At 36.6% G+C, this 18,101-nt stretch overlaps 1 protein-coding gene across 2 annotated transcripts in view; it reads right to left on the reverse strand.

Annotated features, from left to right (window-relative positions):
• Window positions 1-1,787: 1,787 nt before the first annotated feature.
• PPA2 (inorganic pyrophosphatase 2) overlaps window positions 1,788-18,101 on the reverse strand; it is a 124,028-nt gene continuing 107,714 nt past the window's right edge. For both annotated transcript variants that reach the window (XM_066384635.1, XM_066384634.1), the window contains 3 exons: window positions 17,018-17,087; window positions 3,475-3,508; window positions 1,788-1,999 (listed from right to left, as the gene is read on the reverse strand). In XM_066384635.1, coding sequence (XP_066240732.1) covers window positions 1,965-1,999; window positions 3,475-3,508; window positions 17,018-17,087 — 139 coding nt within the window. In that variant the 3' untranslated portion in view covers window positions 1,788-1,964. The remainder of the gene's footprint in view (window positions 2,000-3,474; window positions 3,509-17,017; window positions 17,088-18,101) is intronic.

The raw sequence follows: 18,101 nt of genomic DNA on the forward strand, positions 1-18,101 counted from the left end.
GGTGTTGCACCTGATACAAGGAGGCCCACAAGAATGACTTCTCTCTTCCAACTTTCAGGAGACTAATATGCTACAAACCCACTTATAACAGTTGTTCACCATTTTCTATATTTTTATTTTATTTTCCCTATTAAAAAGTCAATATATCAATAAAATTAAAACAAATAATTCTTCCCTTAAATTCTTTGATGCTCTGCAAACAGTTTCACACATTGCCAAAGAAGTTTCAGGTAGACTTTGCTCTTTCATTTGGGCTGGTCACACCTCTGTGCCCGGTTCCTCTTCTGTTTAGCAGGCATGCTCTGAGTTTTGCCTACATCAAAAGGAGCCATATGGGGGAAACAGCATGCATAAGGAAAGGGGAAAGACCAACAGATTTAGAACAATACAGTCATGAGTTCTAATTCTGACTCTCAAACTTACTAGCTATGTGACCTAGGGCAAGTTAGAGAATTTCTCAGAGCCTCAACATGCAGTGGGCCATACCTACCTTAATGGGATGCACACATTCGGCATCTAAAACAGTGCCAAGTATAGAATAAGATGCTCAATAAATGGCAACTATCATCGTAACAGTGCTCTGTAAACCACAAAGCACATAATGTAAACATCATGTGTTGATGATGACAACAGAACAAAAAGTGAAGAAAAAGATATGAACAGATTTGGCAAGAGAGAGCAGCACGGTCCTGGGGCGCAAAGTGCAGGGTGTGCGGGGCGTGGGGAGTGGCCCGGGGTGGCTAGGCACAGGCCTCCTCAGGAAGTAAGAGTGGGGGCTTTCCTAAAATATATGGAGAGCCACTGAAGAAAATTATAGCAGGTACAACCTATGTTTTAGAAAAACAACTGTTCAGAAATGTGGAAGACAGTATATGGAGGGAGACAGCCAGGGACAGAATTAGGAGGTAAGAGGATCTGAGACAGCTGGGAGGTCTGGGGATGAAGAGGAGGAGCCGGTCAGAAAGGCAGGAAGAAGAGGAGGGAGACTGGGTGTGGAGGAGTGAGCACACAGTATACAGAGGATGGGCCATACATTCCGCTGTGCGCCTGAAACCTGTATCATTGTATTAACTGATGTCACCCCAGTAAATTCAATAATTTTTTTTAAAAGAGGCTGTTGTAACAGTCCTAGTGAAATACAGTAATGGGGAAAATTAGCAAAGAATGGTTGTGAAGGAATGGAGATGACAAAGATACATTTAGATGATCTTCATGAATAAAGACAGGAGAAGTTCAATATAATTTCAAGGGTTTGAGCGGGGGACTAGGAGAACAAAGGAATTAACATGAGGTCAGTTTTGGACCAGATGGGTCAAAGGTATTTCAAGAGATGTCCAACAGGCAGACGCCAGGAGAAAGACACGAGTTTCTCTTGTAGATTTGGAAGTCATCACCTTACGGAAGAAAATTGAAACTAATGCAACTGGCTGAGACTCAAAAAATGTTTAGGTAGTCTAGAACAGTAAATTATAGAAAAGAGCCTTAAAATGTAAACATATTTACACAGGACTAGCATGTGGACGGAGGTTAGCTAAATAAAGTCTCTACGAGCAATGGACTTAAAAAGGAATAAAAGGTATGATTATAAAAACAATAATATCTACAGAAATCTTATTAATGTACTAAATTTATAATTTTTACATTAATCTATAGAGATAAAGGCCAATAAAATCTTTGGACTCCTTCGGCAAACAAATTTGAACTGGTCAAAACTCAGTGCTTCTAAATGTCTGCCATAAAATTAAATAAAACCTTTTTCATTTCAATAAATAGCTGGAGGAGACTAATTCAAAAATTCCAGTGTTTATTTACATAGGTCACGTCTTAGAAAGTTTACAAAAATGAAGTTTCAACAGAAAGTCAGCAAGTTCTCACAGATCTGCCTATATCAAGCACTTAAGGGAGATGGAGTCTGGAAGTCCATCAAGACTGGAATTTTGATGGCAAGACTTCACCTGTTCCCCTCACTCGCCAAGGAAGTGCCACGTTTGATCTGCATCTAAAATGGGGGAAAGAGAGGTGGCAGGAAGGGGTGACAAGGGAGGAAGGAAAAATAAGACAAATTTAATTTTAGACCTCTGGAATATGTTTAGGCAGATAAAAACAATCAAGAAGCTTAGTGTGACGCATTTCTCCAATCAAAACTATCAATACTTCCATTTCAACTCTTGAGTTTTCTCATTTGGATCAAACCTTATATAAAACTACATTAAAAATTCCAGAGCCGCCCTGGCCGGTTGGCTCAGTGGTAGAACGTCGGCCTGGCGTGCAGGAGTCCCGGGTTCAATTCCCGGCTGGGGCACACAGGAGAGGCGCCCATCTGCTTCTCCACCCCTCCCCCTCTCCTTCCTCTCTGTCTTTCTCTTCCCCTCCTGCAGCCAAGGCTCCACTGGAGCAAAGTTGGCCCAGGCGCTGAGGATGGCTCCATGGCCTCTGCCTCAGGTGCTAGAATGGCTCTGGTTGCAACAGAGCGACGCCCCGGATGGGCAGAGCATTGCCCCCTGGTGGGCATGCCGGGTGGATCCCAGTCGGGCGCATGTGGGAGTCTGTCTGACTGCCTCCGTTTCCAACTTTGGAAAAATACAAAAAAAAAAAAAAAAAAAATACACACACAAAAAAATTCCAGAGCCTTCCTACTTTATCGCTTACTTCTTTCTGGATCATTTTAGTCTCCACTGAATACTGCAGAAGTTAGTACCCTAGCTACAGCACGAAAAGTCTAAAATAAACTTTAACTGTAAAATTTGACTGCCTGTCAAATCCAAAATGGGATAGCATTATGAAGAAACAATGGGTAGTTTCCCATACAAGGAATGCAGCCTGCTTCCCCATGAAATCATGCCTGTGATCTGTTCTTTTCTAAACATCCTCGAATGGGATTCATGGTAAATAGTTCTCATTCTTCCTCCAAATTTGCAACTTCAATATTCTTTTAATGTTCTGTACTAACGCAAAAGGCAAAAGGTCTTGCCAAATATTGAAAGACAAATGATCTGTGTATATCCTTGTATCCTGAAATTTTTACCACAGAACATTTTTACCTGTTACTCAAAATAGCTTCAAATAATAGTAATAAAAATATGGTATTTTTAATCCTACCACAAATTTCAATTTTTAAGATCTTCAGGTAAAATGGATTATTAGCGTAATGAAAGATAATAAAGATCTTCTCCCAAGGCATATATTTCAAGTCTTTTAAAGTTTATCAGAACTAGCTGGAATCTCTCAACTTCACCTAAAAATGTCACTATATAATCAAACGATTTTCTAGCTTAAAAGTAATAAATGTACTCTTTCTCATTTACTGAATTAGGAAATAAACTATTTTGTGTGGAAAATTTTAATAGCTATTTTTAAAAGTTTTTAGTTAGTTTATATAATTTTTAAATTAATCGATTGGTTTTTTTTTTGGTTTCTAATTGTAAATGAATAAATTAAAACATCTAGCTCCTCAAGAACCAAAATATATCATACCTTCATTACTTTCTTTATTTACTGAAGATGATACCTGAAAGATAAAAACAAAAAATCTGTCATAATAAATTTTTAGATGTAGAAACTGTATCCAAAAGTTTTATTTGTAAGTGTACAGAACCAAGTTCACAATGTTTCTCTAACCTGAAAAAAAAAAGTATATATTTCTTTTGCCTTTGTTATCATTGTTCATTCTTTCAGATAAACAAACCACAGACTTAAGAGTTAAAAAGAAAAAAAAGCATGCTTGAAACTGTTTTCTCTCATTAACCCAAGGGAACTACTGAAAATGAGGAGAGAGGTTTTCTTTCAGTTGCTTCTTTGGCTGAGATCCTGAGAACAAAAATCAAACACACACATTCAAAAATTTGTGCATGCACATGTGTGTACTCACTTGAGAGACACATATCCAAATTAGATAATTTATTTAGCTGTCTTCTAGAACTTTTAACATAATGTTAGTTTATTCTGATGACTGGGCCAAGATTCTTAGAGCCGATGTAATAAATCTGTGGTGGACAAGTTTGAAAAAAGGTTTTCTTGAGATACAAAGTGTTTTCCTAAGAATATATTTTTAAGTTTTTTTAAAAAACATTTATTGGAAGATCCATTTTCCATAGACAGAAATGCACAAGCCCAAGAGTTCTTGATGAACATCTTTATAATCACTACCAAACTTGAGAAATGAAACATGGCAGGCTCTTCCCCAATCATAACCTCATCTCCCGAAAGGATACCCACTACTCTGAACTTATAAACACACTTTCAGATTTCAAATTTAATAATCAACTTCTAAGTCTCTGAATTTGCTCACCTTCAATAGAAAAGATCTGCCTTTAACATTTGAGGTCTGGGGCAAAGCTGGAAATGAAAGACTATCTGAATATTTAAGCGATAAATCAAGCTAACAAAGTGATGAGTAGAATATAAAGTGTGTTTCATCCTACTACCTTGTCAGTACACCTTTGTAATGACTTGTAAGCTCTTTTTTAGTATTCTGGATGCCTCAGAGACTGCTTGAGTATGTCAGAGTAAGAAGAGACATACACACCCCCCCCCCCCCCGGTCCCACATCTTCTCCTATCCCATGCTCCATTATGTATGGGAGGCCTCACCTGCAAAAAGGTGAAAATTCCAGCCCATATCTATGCAAACCCTACCTGCAAACAGCCAACACCCAGGACCCTGCAGAAGTAATAGTGAGCACACAGTCTACATAGTAATGAGCATGAATCATGCAGACCCAGGAAACAAGCCTGCTGCTGCCTGGGCAAAGAATTCAATCCACAATCCTCAGTTGCCAGAAAGAAAGTGGTCTAGAATGGGAGGCTTGGGCTCCCGGTGAAGATACAACTTTGGTCCCTTGGTCTTGCCCAGTGGGGAGGGACGTGACTGGAGGAGGGCCAAAGCAGCATCCTCTAAAAAGCAGGACTCAAAGTAGGACCCTCTAGTTTTAAGGGCAGTATTAAATAAGAACGCAGTAGGAAAAATATTTAAATTTTAGCAATATTATAATATTCCCTATAACAATTAATCCTTTGAGTAGTATGAACGTTCATGTACGTCCTTGTGCCTCCAGACCATCCAGAGTATGATCGGTTTATTTTAAAAATGTGTAAGGCAACATTAAAAAATGGCAAATGTATGTTCTTCTTGTCTTCATACACTGGTTATCAAACAAACATGATATCAAGTTAATAAAACTGTAACTGGAACAAATTTCATTTTTTGAAAAAAAATTTTACTCCTGGGGATCAGCAAGCATGAAAAAAACTCACTACTCAAAGAGTTAATGTGTCACCTTGGAGTATGTTTTCCACTGAGATTAACATTTAAATTGGTGAAGTCTGGATAAAGCAGTTTACCCTCCTTTGGAAGGTGTGTCTCATCTAATCAGTTGAAGACTTACTAAAACAAAAGATCAGCTTCTCCAAGCAAGAGAGAATTCTCCAGCAAAACACCTTTGGACTTTATTTGCACCACTGGCTCTTCTGGGATTCCAGCCTGCCAGCCCATTCTGCAGACTGTGGACTTGCCAAGCCTCCACTCTTTCTCTCTCTCTCTCTGAGCACACACACATACACACACATTACTGACCTTATTGACTGTTTCTCTGGAGAACTCTAATACATCCCTCTAAACCAGGGGTAGTCAACCTTGTTATACCTATCGCCCATTTTTGTATCTCTGTTAGTAGTAAAATTTTCTAACCACTCACCGGTTCCACAGTACTGGTGATTTATAAAGTAGGGAAATAACGTAACTTTAAAAAATTTATAAAACAGAGTTACAGCAAGTTAAAGCATATAATAATAATTACTTACCAAGTACTTTTTGTCGGATTTTCACTAAGTTTGGCAGAATAAATCTTTATAAAACAACTTACTATAGTTAAATCTATCTTTTTATTTATACTTTGGTTGCTCTGCTACCACCCACCATGAAAGCTGGAACGCCCACTAGTGGGCGGTAGGGACCAGTTTGACTACCACTGCTCTAAATCATAAATGGTTTAAAGCTGTTTTTCCTTCAACTCTTTAAGAAATGCTAATCAAATATGCTTTGTTTATTTTTTGTCATAGAAAAGGATGATATAACAATGAAAATAATAACCTCTGTACAAATTTTATGTAAAACATCTTTGAAATTTTCCAAGTATTTAAAAAAACAAGGAAAATTCTATTCAGCTCCCTAGCACAGAGAAAATGCTTAACCACGGTTGGTTTTCAGGAATCAACCATGGTAGAACTTAATAAAATCCAGGTGTGAAAGTAACACTGTAACATAAAATATTCTACTCATTGAGATTAGTCCTTTTGCATACAATGACTGGCTTTCTAAACAGTTTAGAAAAGAGAGTAACTTGCCTAAAGAGCATAAAATTGTATGCTCTTTAAATTGTGTAGGACATGTATTACCAAGTTTGTTGTAAAGTTAGCTGTTCAGATTTCCCATTTAAAATCAGCAGCTGCTTCTTGCTGGGAATGCCAAACATTTCAGGGGAAGAAATGCATGGTATATAAAACAGATTAACTGAGCAGCTTTTCATTAACCTAAAAAGTATTACATAAATAAATGAACTACTCCAGCTAAAATATTTATTACTAAAGTTTATTTAAAAAATAATTTCTAGAATGTTTTAAATTTTCATTCTGAAAATGTATTTCCTGGTTGGTAGAAGATTTTCAGAATGCACAAAGCCTTATATAAATGTAAACAGACATCATAAGTGATTCTAACACTCAGGGATAATAAACTATTAAAGATAATTTATCTTTTTATACATTTTTCCATATTAACATATGCCAAAAGAGAGATGAGCATTTATATTTAAAAACAACAACATGGCTTATGATACACATCAGAACATAACTATCAATGAGTCCCTGACTTTTCAACATAATTCCAAACAGAACAGTTGCTTACAGAACCTGGAGGAGCACAGAAATGCACAGAGCAGCATGGAAAGTGCCCCAACCCTCTCTCTGTCTCTCAGGATCGCCCCACTCTATTTTCCTTGTGAGAAACAAAGAAAGAACTTTCAGTTACTTCTACTTTTCAGTAGGAAAAGAATGTGGACACCTTCTACTCATCTAAGATCATTTCTCCACAAAATAGTATTATTTGATAGGCTTATTCTAAAAATGCTATCTCCTCTCCTTTTCCCCACTCAAAAAATACTTCTCATGAATATTCATATCTTTAATTTCGTTCACACAAATCTGGTGTTCTCATGACCAAAGTATTAATATTTCTTTTTCTTTTGTCAGCTAGAGAAAGCTTATTCTGGCCTCAGTCCCTATCCATGCACAAAACCTGTATTTTAAATTAATACAAATTATTAATGTAATTTGTCTGAACTTAGTAGCTCTCCTTCAAATAACCTCACCAGTTTCCTATAAGCATTTTCTTAGTTATCCATAAACAAAATATGAAAGTCTTTTAAGGTTATATAAGTTTGATCTACTTCTTCAAGAATGTATATAATTTGCTCATAGCTAACCCATTGATTGATTTTATTTTCCTTTCTTATGCCCATCTTTGCGTGGTAATGCACACTGAAGCTTTACAGAGGCAAAGGGGGATGGGGGAGATACAAGTTCACTAGAATCAGATCCTGATTTAGCAAGAAAAGATATCACTTTAAAACTTTTTATAATGAATTGCCATAAAGATGTCCCTTCTGGCACAAATAAAACATCTGTACGGCATAAATATCGTAGTGTGACATCATCAGAAAATTATATCCGTGGAACTATTCTGCTCTAAAGGGAAACAGCCCTCTTGGGTGGAGATGAAGCTTTGATCGGAGTGAGTGTTCATAGAGGAGGAGTCTCTTGCCAGGTGCTCCAAGGAGGCCAAGTAATCTGGTGATAGAAGGGTTTCCTAGCCAGACCGACATCAGAGCTTACTCTGAATTGGCTTGATTTCCATAACCAGAAGCCAAAGATTGTCATCGGTTTCTGGGATGTGCAAGAAACCTGTTGCTGTCATGTCACCAGTCACTTTCAGGAGATGAAGTTTATGCCCAGAACACCATTTGAGGAACATTCTGTTAAAAGTCCCATCCAACAATTATAATGAACTGTAACATTGTTCTTCTGGTCATCATCTTTTGTATACTGCTCATAAAAATTAGGGGATATTTCAAAATGAATATGAAGCAATAAAATATCCCCTGATTTTTGTGAGCAGTATATTTGAAACTATTTTTTAACATTCATTAGTTGGTATTTTCCCACTACAACACAGAACCCCTAAGTGTGCACTTTTGAGCTAGCCACTTTATTGATTCATCTTTGTTGTGGGCTCCAAGAAAAATGAAATATGGCTTTCTTGTGAATGTTTAAAAGTGCTATTGTTTTTAAATTATAGCAATACCTCTGACCCATATGAGAGGCTTATGCTAATGGATTCACCTAAAGTCCTTCACATGAACTCATCTTTGGGTCTATGTAACACCAATGTGCATTTATGAGATTGATGGTAAAGTTCAGGGATCAAATAGATGGCCACACGATATACTGATGTTACTTCCACTAAGCTCCACTCCATGCCCAGATCTCCTAAATGCACTGCTCTTCATACTTCAGCTAAGAAGTCCCAACATCAGATATAGAATGAACAACAAAAACTCAAATTTTAGCCCGACCAGGCAGTGGTGCAGTGGATAGTGTCAGCCTGTGACAATGAGGACTCAGGTTTGAAATCCCAGGGTCATAGGCTTGAGCTCAGGGTCTTCAGCTTGAGCATCAGATCAAAGACATGACCCCATGGTCGCTGGCTTGAGCCCAAAAGTCACTGGCTTGAGCCCAAGGTTGCTGGCTTGAGCAAGGGGTCACTAGCTCAAATGGAGTCCCTGGTCAAGGCACATATGAGAAAGCAGTCAATAAACAACTAAGGTGCTGCAACTATGAGTTGATGCTTCTCATCTCTCTCCCTTCCTGTCTGTCTGTCCCTCTCTCTCTGTTCCTCACTAAAACAAAACAAAACAAAATCTCAGATTCTACTACAGATTTTATTACTGAAAAAAAAAAAGATCTACTAAATGCAGTCAGGATAGCACATTTTAAATTACAGATGAAATTTCTTCCTCACTCTCTTCCTTCAAAGCACTACTCATTGTGCATCTGTGCACCATCACCACTGTCATGGTGAGGCTCTGTCCTTCCAGGTTTGCCCAAGACAGCTTTTCGTGGAAATCTGGCCTTGAGAAGGTAAAAACAAAGCCAGATTGAGGTTGCTGAGAGTTCTCTGAGAGGCATTCTATCTTCCCAGTTGTAGATGTCTTTCACCCTTTGGAACGTTTCTATCACTACTGTGAGCTAAAGGTTCACCATATGTGATGGGGTCCCTGCAATTGAGCAGAAAGGAGTGTGAGTAATTCATTCTCCTTGGCTTCATCTCAGGTTCCAAGACTTAAATCTCTGAGGTTTTCAGGCTGTGTAGGGTAAGAGGCAAGTCTTGGAATTCCTTTAGCGATGAATGTGGTTCCTCAATCCTACCTACACTGAATTAGTTTCTCTTTCCTTTCCCTTTCCCTTCCCTTCCTTCCTTCTTTCTCTCCCTTCCCTTCCCTTCCTTTCCCTTCCCTTCCCTTCTTCCTTCCTTTTTCTTCTTCTTTTTTTTTTTGGTAAAATGACTAAAGTCACTAAATATTGGAGAGCCTTACAAATGACCTAATCCAAACTCTCCCCAACTTCACAGGATGCATAGAGGTTTTCCAATTCCTCAGGGGGCAGAATACAGGAAAGTGCTTAAACAGTAGCATGCGGAGAATTCTGAGGAAAACATTCTCACACGGAAAAAGTGGTTAAGTATTAAAATACGTTATGTTGTAGAAACTAATTTATTCTCTTTTTCCCTTCCTCTCTTCTTGTTTAGTTTCTGAAAATAGGGCTAATTCTCATAGAAGAATTTAAATTATGTTGACTTTTTCACTATCTAACAATGGAATAGGCCATCTCATGAAGGAGTGACAACCTCTTCAATACAGTATTCAAAACAAGGCTGGACTAGAAGGGACTTCTCTCTCTGGTCAATTTAATTCACCAACACAACAGTGACCACAAACCCCAACATTTATTGAGTACCATCTAGCTACTCCACATGTTACCTGGATTATTTCATTCAATTCTCCACAACAGACCTCTAAGGAAGATACTATTAGCTCTACTTTATAAAAAAAAAAAAAAAAAAAAAAAAGGAAACGAAAGCATAAATAAGTTAAATAATTTGTCTCAAATTAAGAATAAAAGAGCTGGGATTTGAACCTAGAATCTGACTCCAAAACAAATCTTTTATTCCCCTTTCAATAAAGGACTAACACTGATCTGAAATATACTGCACATACGTTCTGATATATACCCACTTGGGAAACCATTATCATGATGAAGATAATATATTTACAAGTTTCCTAAGTCTCTGTAAAAAGACTGTAAATTCCTCCTTTCAGGCTCTTTCCCAAACCCTCCAAACAATGACCTGTTTGTGTCACTATACACTAGTGTTTGCACATCCTAGAATTTTATATAGCACATTATAATACAAATATGTCTTTTCCATTCAATATAATTTTTAAAATTAATTCAGCCATGTTGTAACATATACCAATAACTCAATTCTTTCTATTGATGAGTAGTATTCCCTTAAATGAATATATCATTATTTATCTATTTATCTGCTCACAGACATTTGGGTTACTCCCAGTTTTTTCTATTACAAATAAAGCTGCTATAAATATTTGTGTGCAGGTCATTGTATGGACATTTACTTCCACTTCTCTTGGGTAAATATGTAAGTGTGAAATGGTTGGATCATATGAACGATATATATTTAACTTTTCAAGAAAATGCTGATTGTTTTTCTAAATAGTTGTACCATTTTGCATTTTAACCAGCAGGGTATGGGAATACCCGTTCCTTCACATTCTTGCCAACAATTGGTATGGCCAATCTTTTACATTTTTAACTATTTTTAAAAGTGTGTATAGATATGTCATTCGAGTTTCCAATTTGCATTTCCCAAAAGACCAGTTAAGCTGAGCATCAATTTATGTGCTTTCAGTTTATCTTCTTTAGTAAAGTGACCATTCAAATATTTTGCATTTTGAGTGAGGAGGAGATTTTCTTTAAAATTATTCAATTGTGAGCGTTCTTTATATGTTTTGGTTATAACTCATTTTATCAGGTAGGTATACGATTTTCAAATACTTTCTAGCAATATGCGGCTTCTTTCTATTATCTTGAGAGTGTCTTTGGTAGAACAGAAAATTTTAATTTTGATGATGTCCAACTTATCATTTTAAATAGGTTCTGTTTTTAGTGGCATATCTAAGAAACCCTGCCTAACTAACCCAAGGTGAAAAAAGACTTATAGTTTTATGTTTTAAACTTTGGTCTAGGATACACTTTAGATAATTATGTATAGTACAAGGTGTAATAACCAATTGTTCAAGCACTATTTGTTGAATAGATTACCATTTATAAAAACAGGTTGTCCATATATATAATATATATATTTATATATATTTATTTCTAATATATATATGATATATTTCTGGACTTCGTTTCATTGATCTGTTTAGTTTTATACCATTACTACACTCTTGATTATTGTAGTTTTATAAAATATGTTGAAATCAGGAATAGTTACTATTCTAACTTTGTTCTTTACAAAGCTGTTTAATCTACTGTAGGACATTAGCATTTACATATATGAGTTTGTTAATTTCTATAAAAAAGTACATTAGAATATGACTGACACTGTGCTGAATCGATAGATCAATTCAAGGAGAACTGACATAACAATATTGCGTGAACATAATATATCTTCTAATTTATTTAGTTTTCTGATTTCTATTGGCAATGAACATAATATATCTTCCAACTCATGAACATAATATATCTTCTAATTTATTTAGTTTTCTGATTTCTATTGGCAATGTTTTATCATATTCAGGGTATATAGGTTCTTCAAAAATTTTTTTCCAGATTTATCCTAAAGTGTTTTATATTGTCGATACCATTATAAATAATATATTTATTTTTAGTTTCTAATTGTTTGTTGTTAGTGTATAAAAATGTTTCTTGTATATTGATCTTGTACCCTGTTATCTTGCTAAAATCACTTACTCTAGTAGCTTTTAGGTAGATTTTATTGAATATTCTACATAGGCATTCATGCTGTCTTTTTTAATAATCTAGATGCCTTTTCCTTCTTTTTAATGTCTCATTGCACTGGCTAGACCGTCCAATAAAATGCTGACTAAAAGTAGTGAGAGCCAACTAGGCTTAGAGTTGTGTTTATGAAAAGGTTTAAAGTTTACTTTGTTTATGCTTTTTCATCTTCAGTGAGCTTTGGTAGTTTTTTTTTTTTTTTTCTTTTCTGAAGCTGGAAACGGGGAGAGACAGTCAGATAGACTCCCGCATGCGCCCGACCGGGATCCACCCGGCACGCCCACTAGGGGCGATGCTCTGCCCACCAGGGGGCGACGCTCTGCCCACCAGGGGGCGACGCTCTGCCCATCCGGGCGTCGCTCTGCCACGACCAGAGCCACTCTAGCACCTGGGGCAGAGGCCAAGGAGCCATCCCCAGCGCCCGGGCCATCTTTGCTCCAATGGAGCCTTGGCTGCGGGAGGGGAAGAGAGAGACAGAGAGGAAGGAGGGGGTGGGGGTGGAGAAGCAAATGGGCGCCTCTCCTATGTGCCCTGGCCGGGAATCAAACCTGGGTCCCCCGCATGCCAGGCCGACGCTCTACCGCTGAGCCAACCGGCCAGGGCCAGCTTTGATAGTTTATGTATTGAATATTTCAAGGAATGTGTCCATTTCTTCCAAGTTGTCAAATTTATTGGTACATAAAGTTCTCCACAATATTTCTCAGTTCTAATATCATCTGTAGAATCAGCAGTGATGTCATTTATTTCATTCCTGACACTCAAGATTTGTCTTCTCTCTCTTTTTTTTTTAAATTATTTATTTATTTATTCATTTTAGAGAGGAGAGAGACAGAGAGAGGAGAGACAGAGAGAGAGAAGGGGAGAGGAGCTGGAAGCATCAACTCCCATATGTGCCTTGACCAGGCAAGCCCAGGGTTTTGAACCGGCGACCTCAGCATTTCCAGGTTGACGTTTTATCCACTGCGCCACCACAGGTCAGGCCGTCTTCTCTCTTTTCTTTCTTGATCATTCTGGATAAAGGCTTATCCATTTTATTGGTCTTCTTAAAAAACTAGTTTTTGGTTTCATTATTTTTTCTACTGATTTTCTGGGTATATAAATTTTTTAATTATAAAATATATCAAACATACAGAAAATGCTAATCTAGGGAGTGGCATATGCCTACTCACCACATTTTTAAAAGAGTTAACATTGTTATTATAGCAACTTTATAACTGAAGTCTCTTTTTCTAGCTACTCATCAAAATTAAAATCTTATTTCCCATCCTTTTCAGAAGTTACTTCTCCTGACCACTATGCTGACACAGGTGTCTACTGTTCTTAATTGCTTCTGGAGTGAGAATACCATATCTCTTTGTATTCATTAAAAACATATGGTACTACTGCTTGGGGTGTTTTAAAATTTACAAACACAATACATACTATATATTACTGCAAACATTTTTCACCCAACATTTGTGTTTCTGATTTTATCCATGTAGAATCATGCAGTTTTAATTCACATATTTTACCTATGTAATCGTTTTCCACTGTATAAATATACTACAGTTTATTTCAGGGGTCCCCAAACTTTTTACACAGGGGGCCAGTTCACTGTCCCTCAGACCGTTGGAGGGCCAGACTATAAAAAAAACTATGAACAAATCCCTATGCACACTGCACATATCTTATTTTAAAGTAAAAAAAACAAAACAGGAACAAATACAATATTTAAAATAAAGAACAAGTAAATTTAAATCAACAAACTGACCAGTATTTAAATGGGAACTATGGGCCTGCTTTTGGCTAATGAGATGGTCAATGTCTGGTTCCATATTTGTCATTGCTAGCCGTAACAAGTGATATGATGCGCTTCGGATGCGTCCCACGTCACCAGAAGTAGCACTGTACGTGCTGTGCTTTGCGTTGCTCACTGACCACCAATGAAAGAGGTGCCCCTTCCGGAAGAGCGGCAGGATAAATGGCCTCAGGGGGCCGCATGCGGCCCATGGGCCATAGTTTGGAGACCCCTAGATTTGTTTATCCATTTTTTAATCGATAGACATTTATTTGGTTTCCAATTTTGCCTTATCTGATCATATAAACACATGTATTAAAAACTCTATAGAATTTAGAAAGGTAATTTCTTAGTGAGTTATAAGTGATTTTAACTTCACTAGAAATTACTTAATTGCTCTTCAAAGTAGTTGTACCAACTTATATTCGCATCATGTGTAACAACAAGGAAGACAGATCTGCTTTTGCCACTTGCTTAAAAACACTTGGTATATCCAACTTCTAAACATTTGCCAACTGATAATTATGAAATCATATTGTATCTTAGATTGATCTCACAGATTACATGTGAGAGCAAGTTCTCACATTACCTGGCCATGTTCTTGGGTGAGTTTCTGTTCATATTGTTTGCCCATTTCTCCTCCCCCACTGCATTATATTATTCTTGTAGATTTGAATGTTTTTAATCATTTATAAGTTTTTTTGTTTATACGCAAAATCCAATAAACCTTTTGATTATTTTAATTCTACTTATCTTCTTCAGCTCTATTATCCTTCTTACATTCTGTAACCTAAATATGACAAGTTTATTTCTGTAGATATTTTCTATATTGTTTCTAAAATGATTCCAAATATTAACCATCAGGTTATTGGCATTTGTGTTCTTTTTCTTTATTATAGTGACAATATTTTTCTTAACTGATCTGTATCTATAGTTGGGTGACTAGTTAGTAAATTTATTTTGGTCTCAATGCTATACTAATTGTGTTTTGATCAATATGCTCAGCAACATATGCTTCCTTCAACAGTTCTGTTAATCATTCAAAAGTTTAGTCCAATTCTTTCTTTATGCATTTTTTAAGTATCTGTTCACTAAAGGCAGTTACTTTATCTGAAACTCACACCTAATCAACTTATTGTAAGTATTCTGTCAATATACACCTAGAAAGTAAAAATTCTATTACTATCTGGTCTTGTTTAAGCATACTTCAGACTCACTTAGCATCTACATATCAGTCTCAAGAAAACATTACTTGTTAAGTAACTTATTAGAATGAGTTCACTCATTATGAGCCTATGAATAGACCCTGGGGTTAGAATCTGTTACCATACAAGCCCAGGATTGATATGGTGTGAATATGATCAAGGTTGATGGATGACTTCAACATCTTAAGTTATTTTGAGCAACCAAAGAACAAACACATTGACAGTACTTATATAAGAAAATGGAAAGATATGGGTATACCTAAATAATTCTGATTCAAACATCTCATTGTAGTTCTGAAGAGATAAAATGCCAAGTCAAAATGCTTTGATTATAAAGAATTCATTATTACAAGCTGATAAATCTTCAACAGAAAATTTTACGTAGGCTGGCCTTCTGAATCAGGTGGCTGCTATTAGCGCAATTGACTTACACATTTTTAGTACTGAAGTGTTATCTATGGTAAATTCTACCAGAACTGATGAAGAAGGACTTTCTTTGCATTTTTTTTTTTACTCTAGTAGTCTCAGTGAAAAATCGTTATAGCATTTTCTTCATTACTAGGAAGCACAACAAAGTTACCAAACCATGTAATTAATGCTGGATGTTAATATTTCTGAATTCTTACCTTGCTCCCAAATCTAAATGTCTAGATCATATTCATGTCTAGATCATTTTCCAACGCCCAGATCCAAACATTTCTGATCTCATCTCCTCCTTTTCCCCTAGACTCCGTCCACTCCAGCAGTCACCGTGACTCCTCAGGAATTTCTAGAACCTGTCAAGCACCCTCTTGCCTCATGGTCTTTGTGTTTTGCGGCCTGGAACACTCTTCCTTTCGCAGACACTTGACTCATTCATTTCCTTTCTGAGAATTGATTCTTAGCAGTCCTCTCCTCGGCGAGGCTGACTACCTTTTTAAAATAACTACAACTCCCGCCCCACTCCTGGCACTTTTTCCCCTCTTCCAGCTCAGTTTTCATCATAGCATTTACCTCCTCCTGAAACACTATGCATTTTACTTGTGTAGTAATTATTATACATTTCTCCCACTAGAATGTTAGCTATACAAGGGCAAAAGTTTTTATTTTTCTTTAATGTTGCACCCCCAGCAGCTAGAATCTCACCACACGTAGGAGGCACTAATTAAATAGTTGATGAAATAGTTGGTGCGGGAAAAATTCAAAGCTGTCATAGTGAGCAAACGAGTCTCTTGTTCCTGAAGCAAACATCTAAATTCACTAATTTCCTATCTTATAACTAGTTTAGTTTTTAAAAGACAACTTATGAAGGTTATTTCTAGCCTAAGATCATTCCCGAAAAACACTTTATATCACAATATTACTTGATTATCTGAATATGAATTTTCTTATATAGTGGCATCCAAATAAAGCACTAATATACTAATAAATTCAGTTGTGTCCAGGCAACAAAATCAGTAGGACATGTAAAAATCCAAGGATATCATATCAGCCAGAAAATGGAAAGCTCATGAGACAGCCAAACTAAATGGAATAAAGGGAGTCTTTTTTATTTCATTTTTCTGGAGTCAAAATGCACCTGTACTCGCAGCCAGCTGCATCGTAGCCAGTACCTGAGTGGTGGCACTCATGAGAACAGAACAGTGCAGAGGAGAGCAAATGCATATAAACAACCAGGAGGATATGGTATGAAACATAGCATTATATGATTAATGTAACATAGAAAATTTAATAATTCAACTAAAAGGTTTCTAAATTTTCTAGTTAAAAAACAGATTTTAATGTTATTTTTTTTTAACTTTATGCTTCCCAAAAGACTAGATACATGTCATTGCTAGATTTTTCAGAAATCCTGCTAGACTTCCTCATGACACATATAAGATGAAAGGATATTTTCCCCTTACCGATTCAACTAAGGATCTTGCTTCCTCTTGAGTGCAATGGAAAGGACTACTGCTTACCTGCACATTTGTGCTGCAAATTAACAGAGAATGTTATTATTACACAGGATAAAAAAGGAGCAATTACTAAAAAGAAAACCAACTCTAAATGTTTCACATAGACAGTAAGATTCCAGCTAGTGCCAAGGATTTGAATGAATATACATTAGGCAACTGAGACTCCTGTACATTTTTTCAGGCAAGGTTATATAATAGATATAAAGTGCTTCACAACACTGCATTCCCCAGAATTAAAAAAAAAGCACAGTAGTAGGCAAATCTAAATAATATCCTGATATATGTAAAAGGCTAAGCTTCATATCACCTTTACTAAAGAAAAGGAAAAAATAAATGTGACCCAGAACATGACTACTAATAGGAAGAATTTTCCTCTAAGCAAAATGATAAACATTTTAACTGGCTACTAAAAAATACTAGACTCTCTTACTCTGACCTATATGAAAGATTAAATTAAGAGTGGTGAGAGAAAACCATATGAATATGAAAACTCAGTTTTCTTACAAGTCAGGAAGTTCAGGAAGGCTTATAAGACAGCAGCTCTATAAGCTCAAAAGCCTCTCCACACAGTGGTGATAGCATGCTATCTACACAAGCATGTTACCCATAACCTACGTCCTACTTCCTAGATGAAACCAAAGGCATCATTCTTCTCAAACATAAATTTCATCAAAAAAATCAGCAGATTAAAATGGATACAAAAAGAGGTGGTAAGAAGAGAGTTAAAGCTCAATTAATTTTTAAAGTAAAAGAAAAAAGTGATTAGCAGATTCCTAAAGGAGAGAAATAATAGATGAAACACATATACACACACACGCCTTCAAGTAGACCTATGAGATATATATTATTAAATACATTTACCAATGGTTTGTGAAATGTTAGAATATAGATGATAAAAAGATATACTTGGGCCCTGGCCGGTTTGCTCAGTGGTGGAGCGTCGGCCTGGCATGCGGAAGTCCCAGGTTCGATTCCCGGCCAGGGCACACAGAAGAAGCGCCCATCTGCTTCTCCACCCCTCCCCCTCTCC

Source organism: Saccopteryx leptura, chromosome 5 (assembly GCF_036850995.1).
Source record: "Saccopteryx leptura isolate mSacLep1 chromosome 5, mSacLep1_pri_phased_curated, whole genome shotgun sequence".
NCBI lineage: Eukaryota > Metazoa > Chordata > Mammalia > Chiroptera > Emballonuridae > Saccopteryx > Saccopteryx leptura.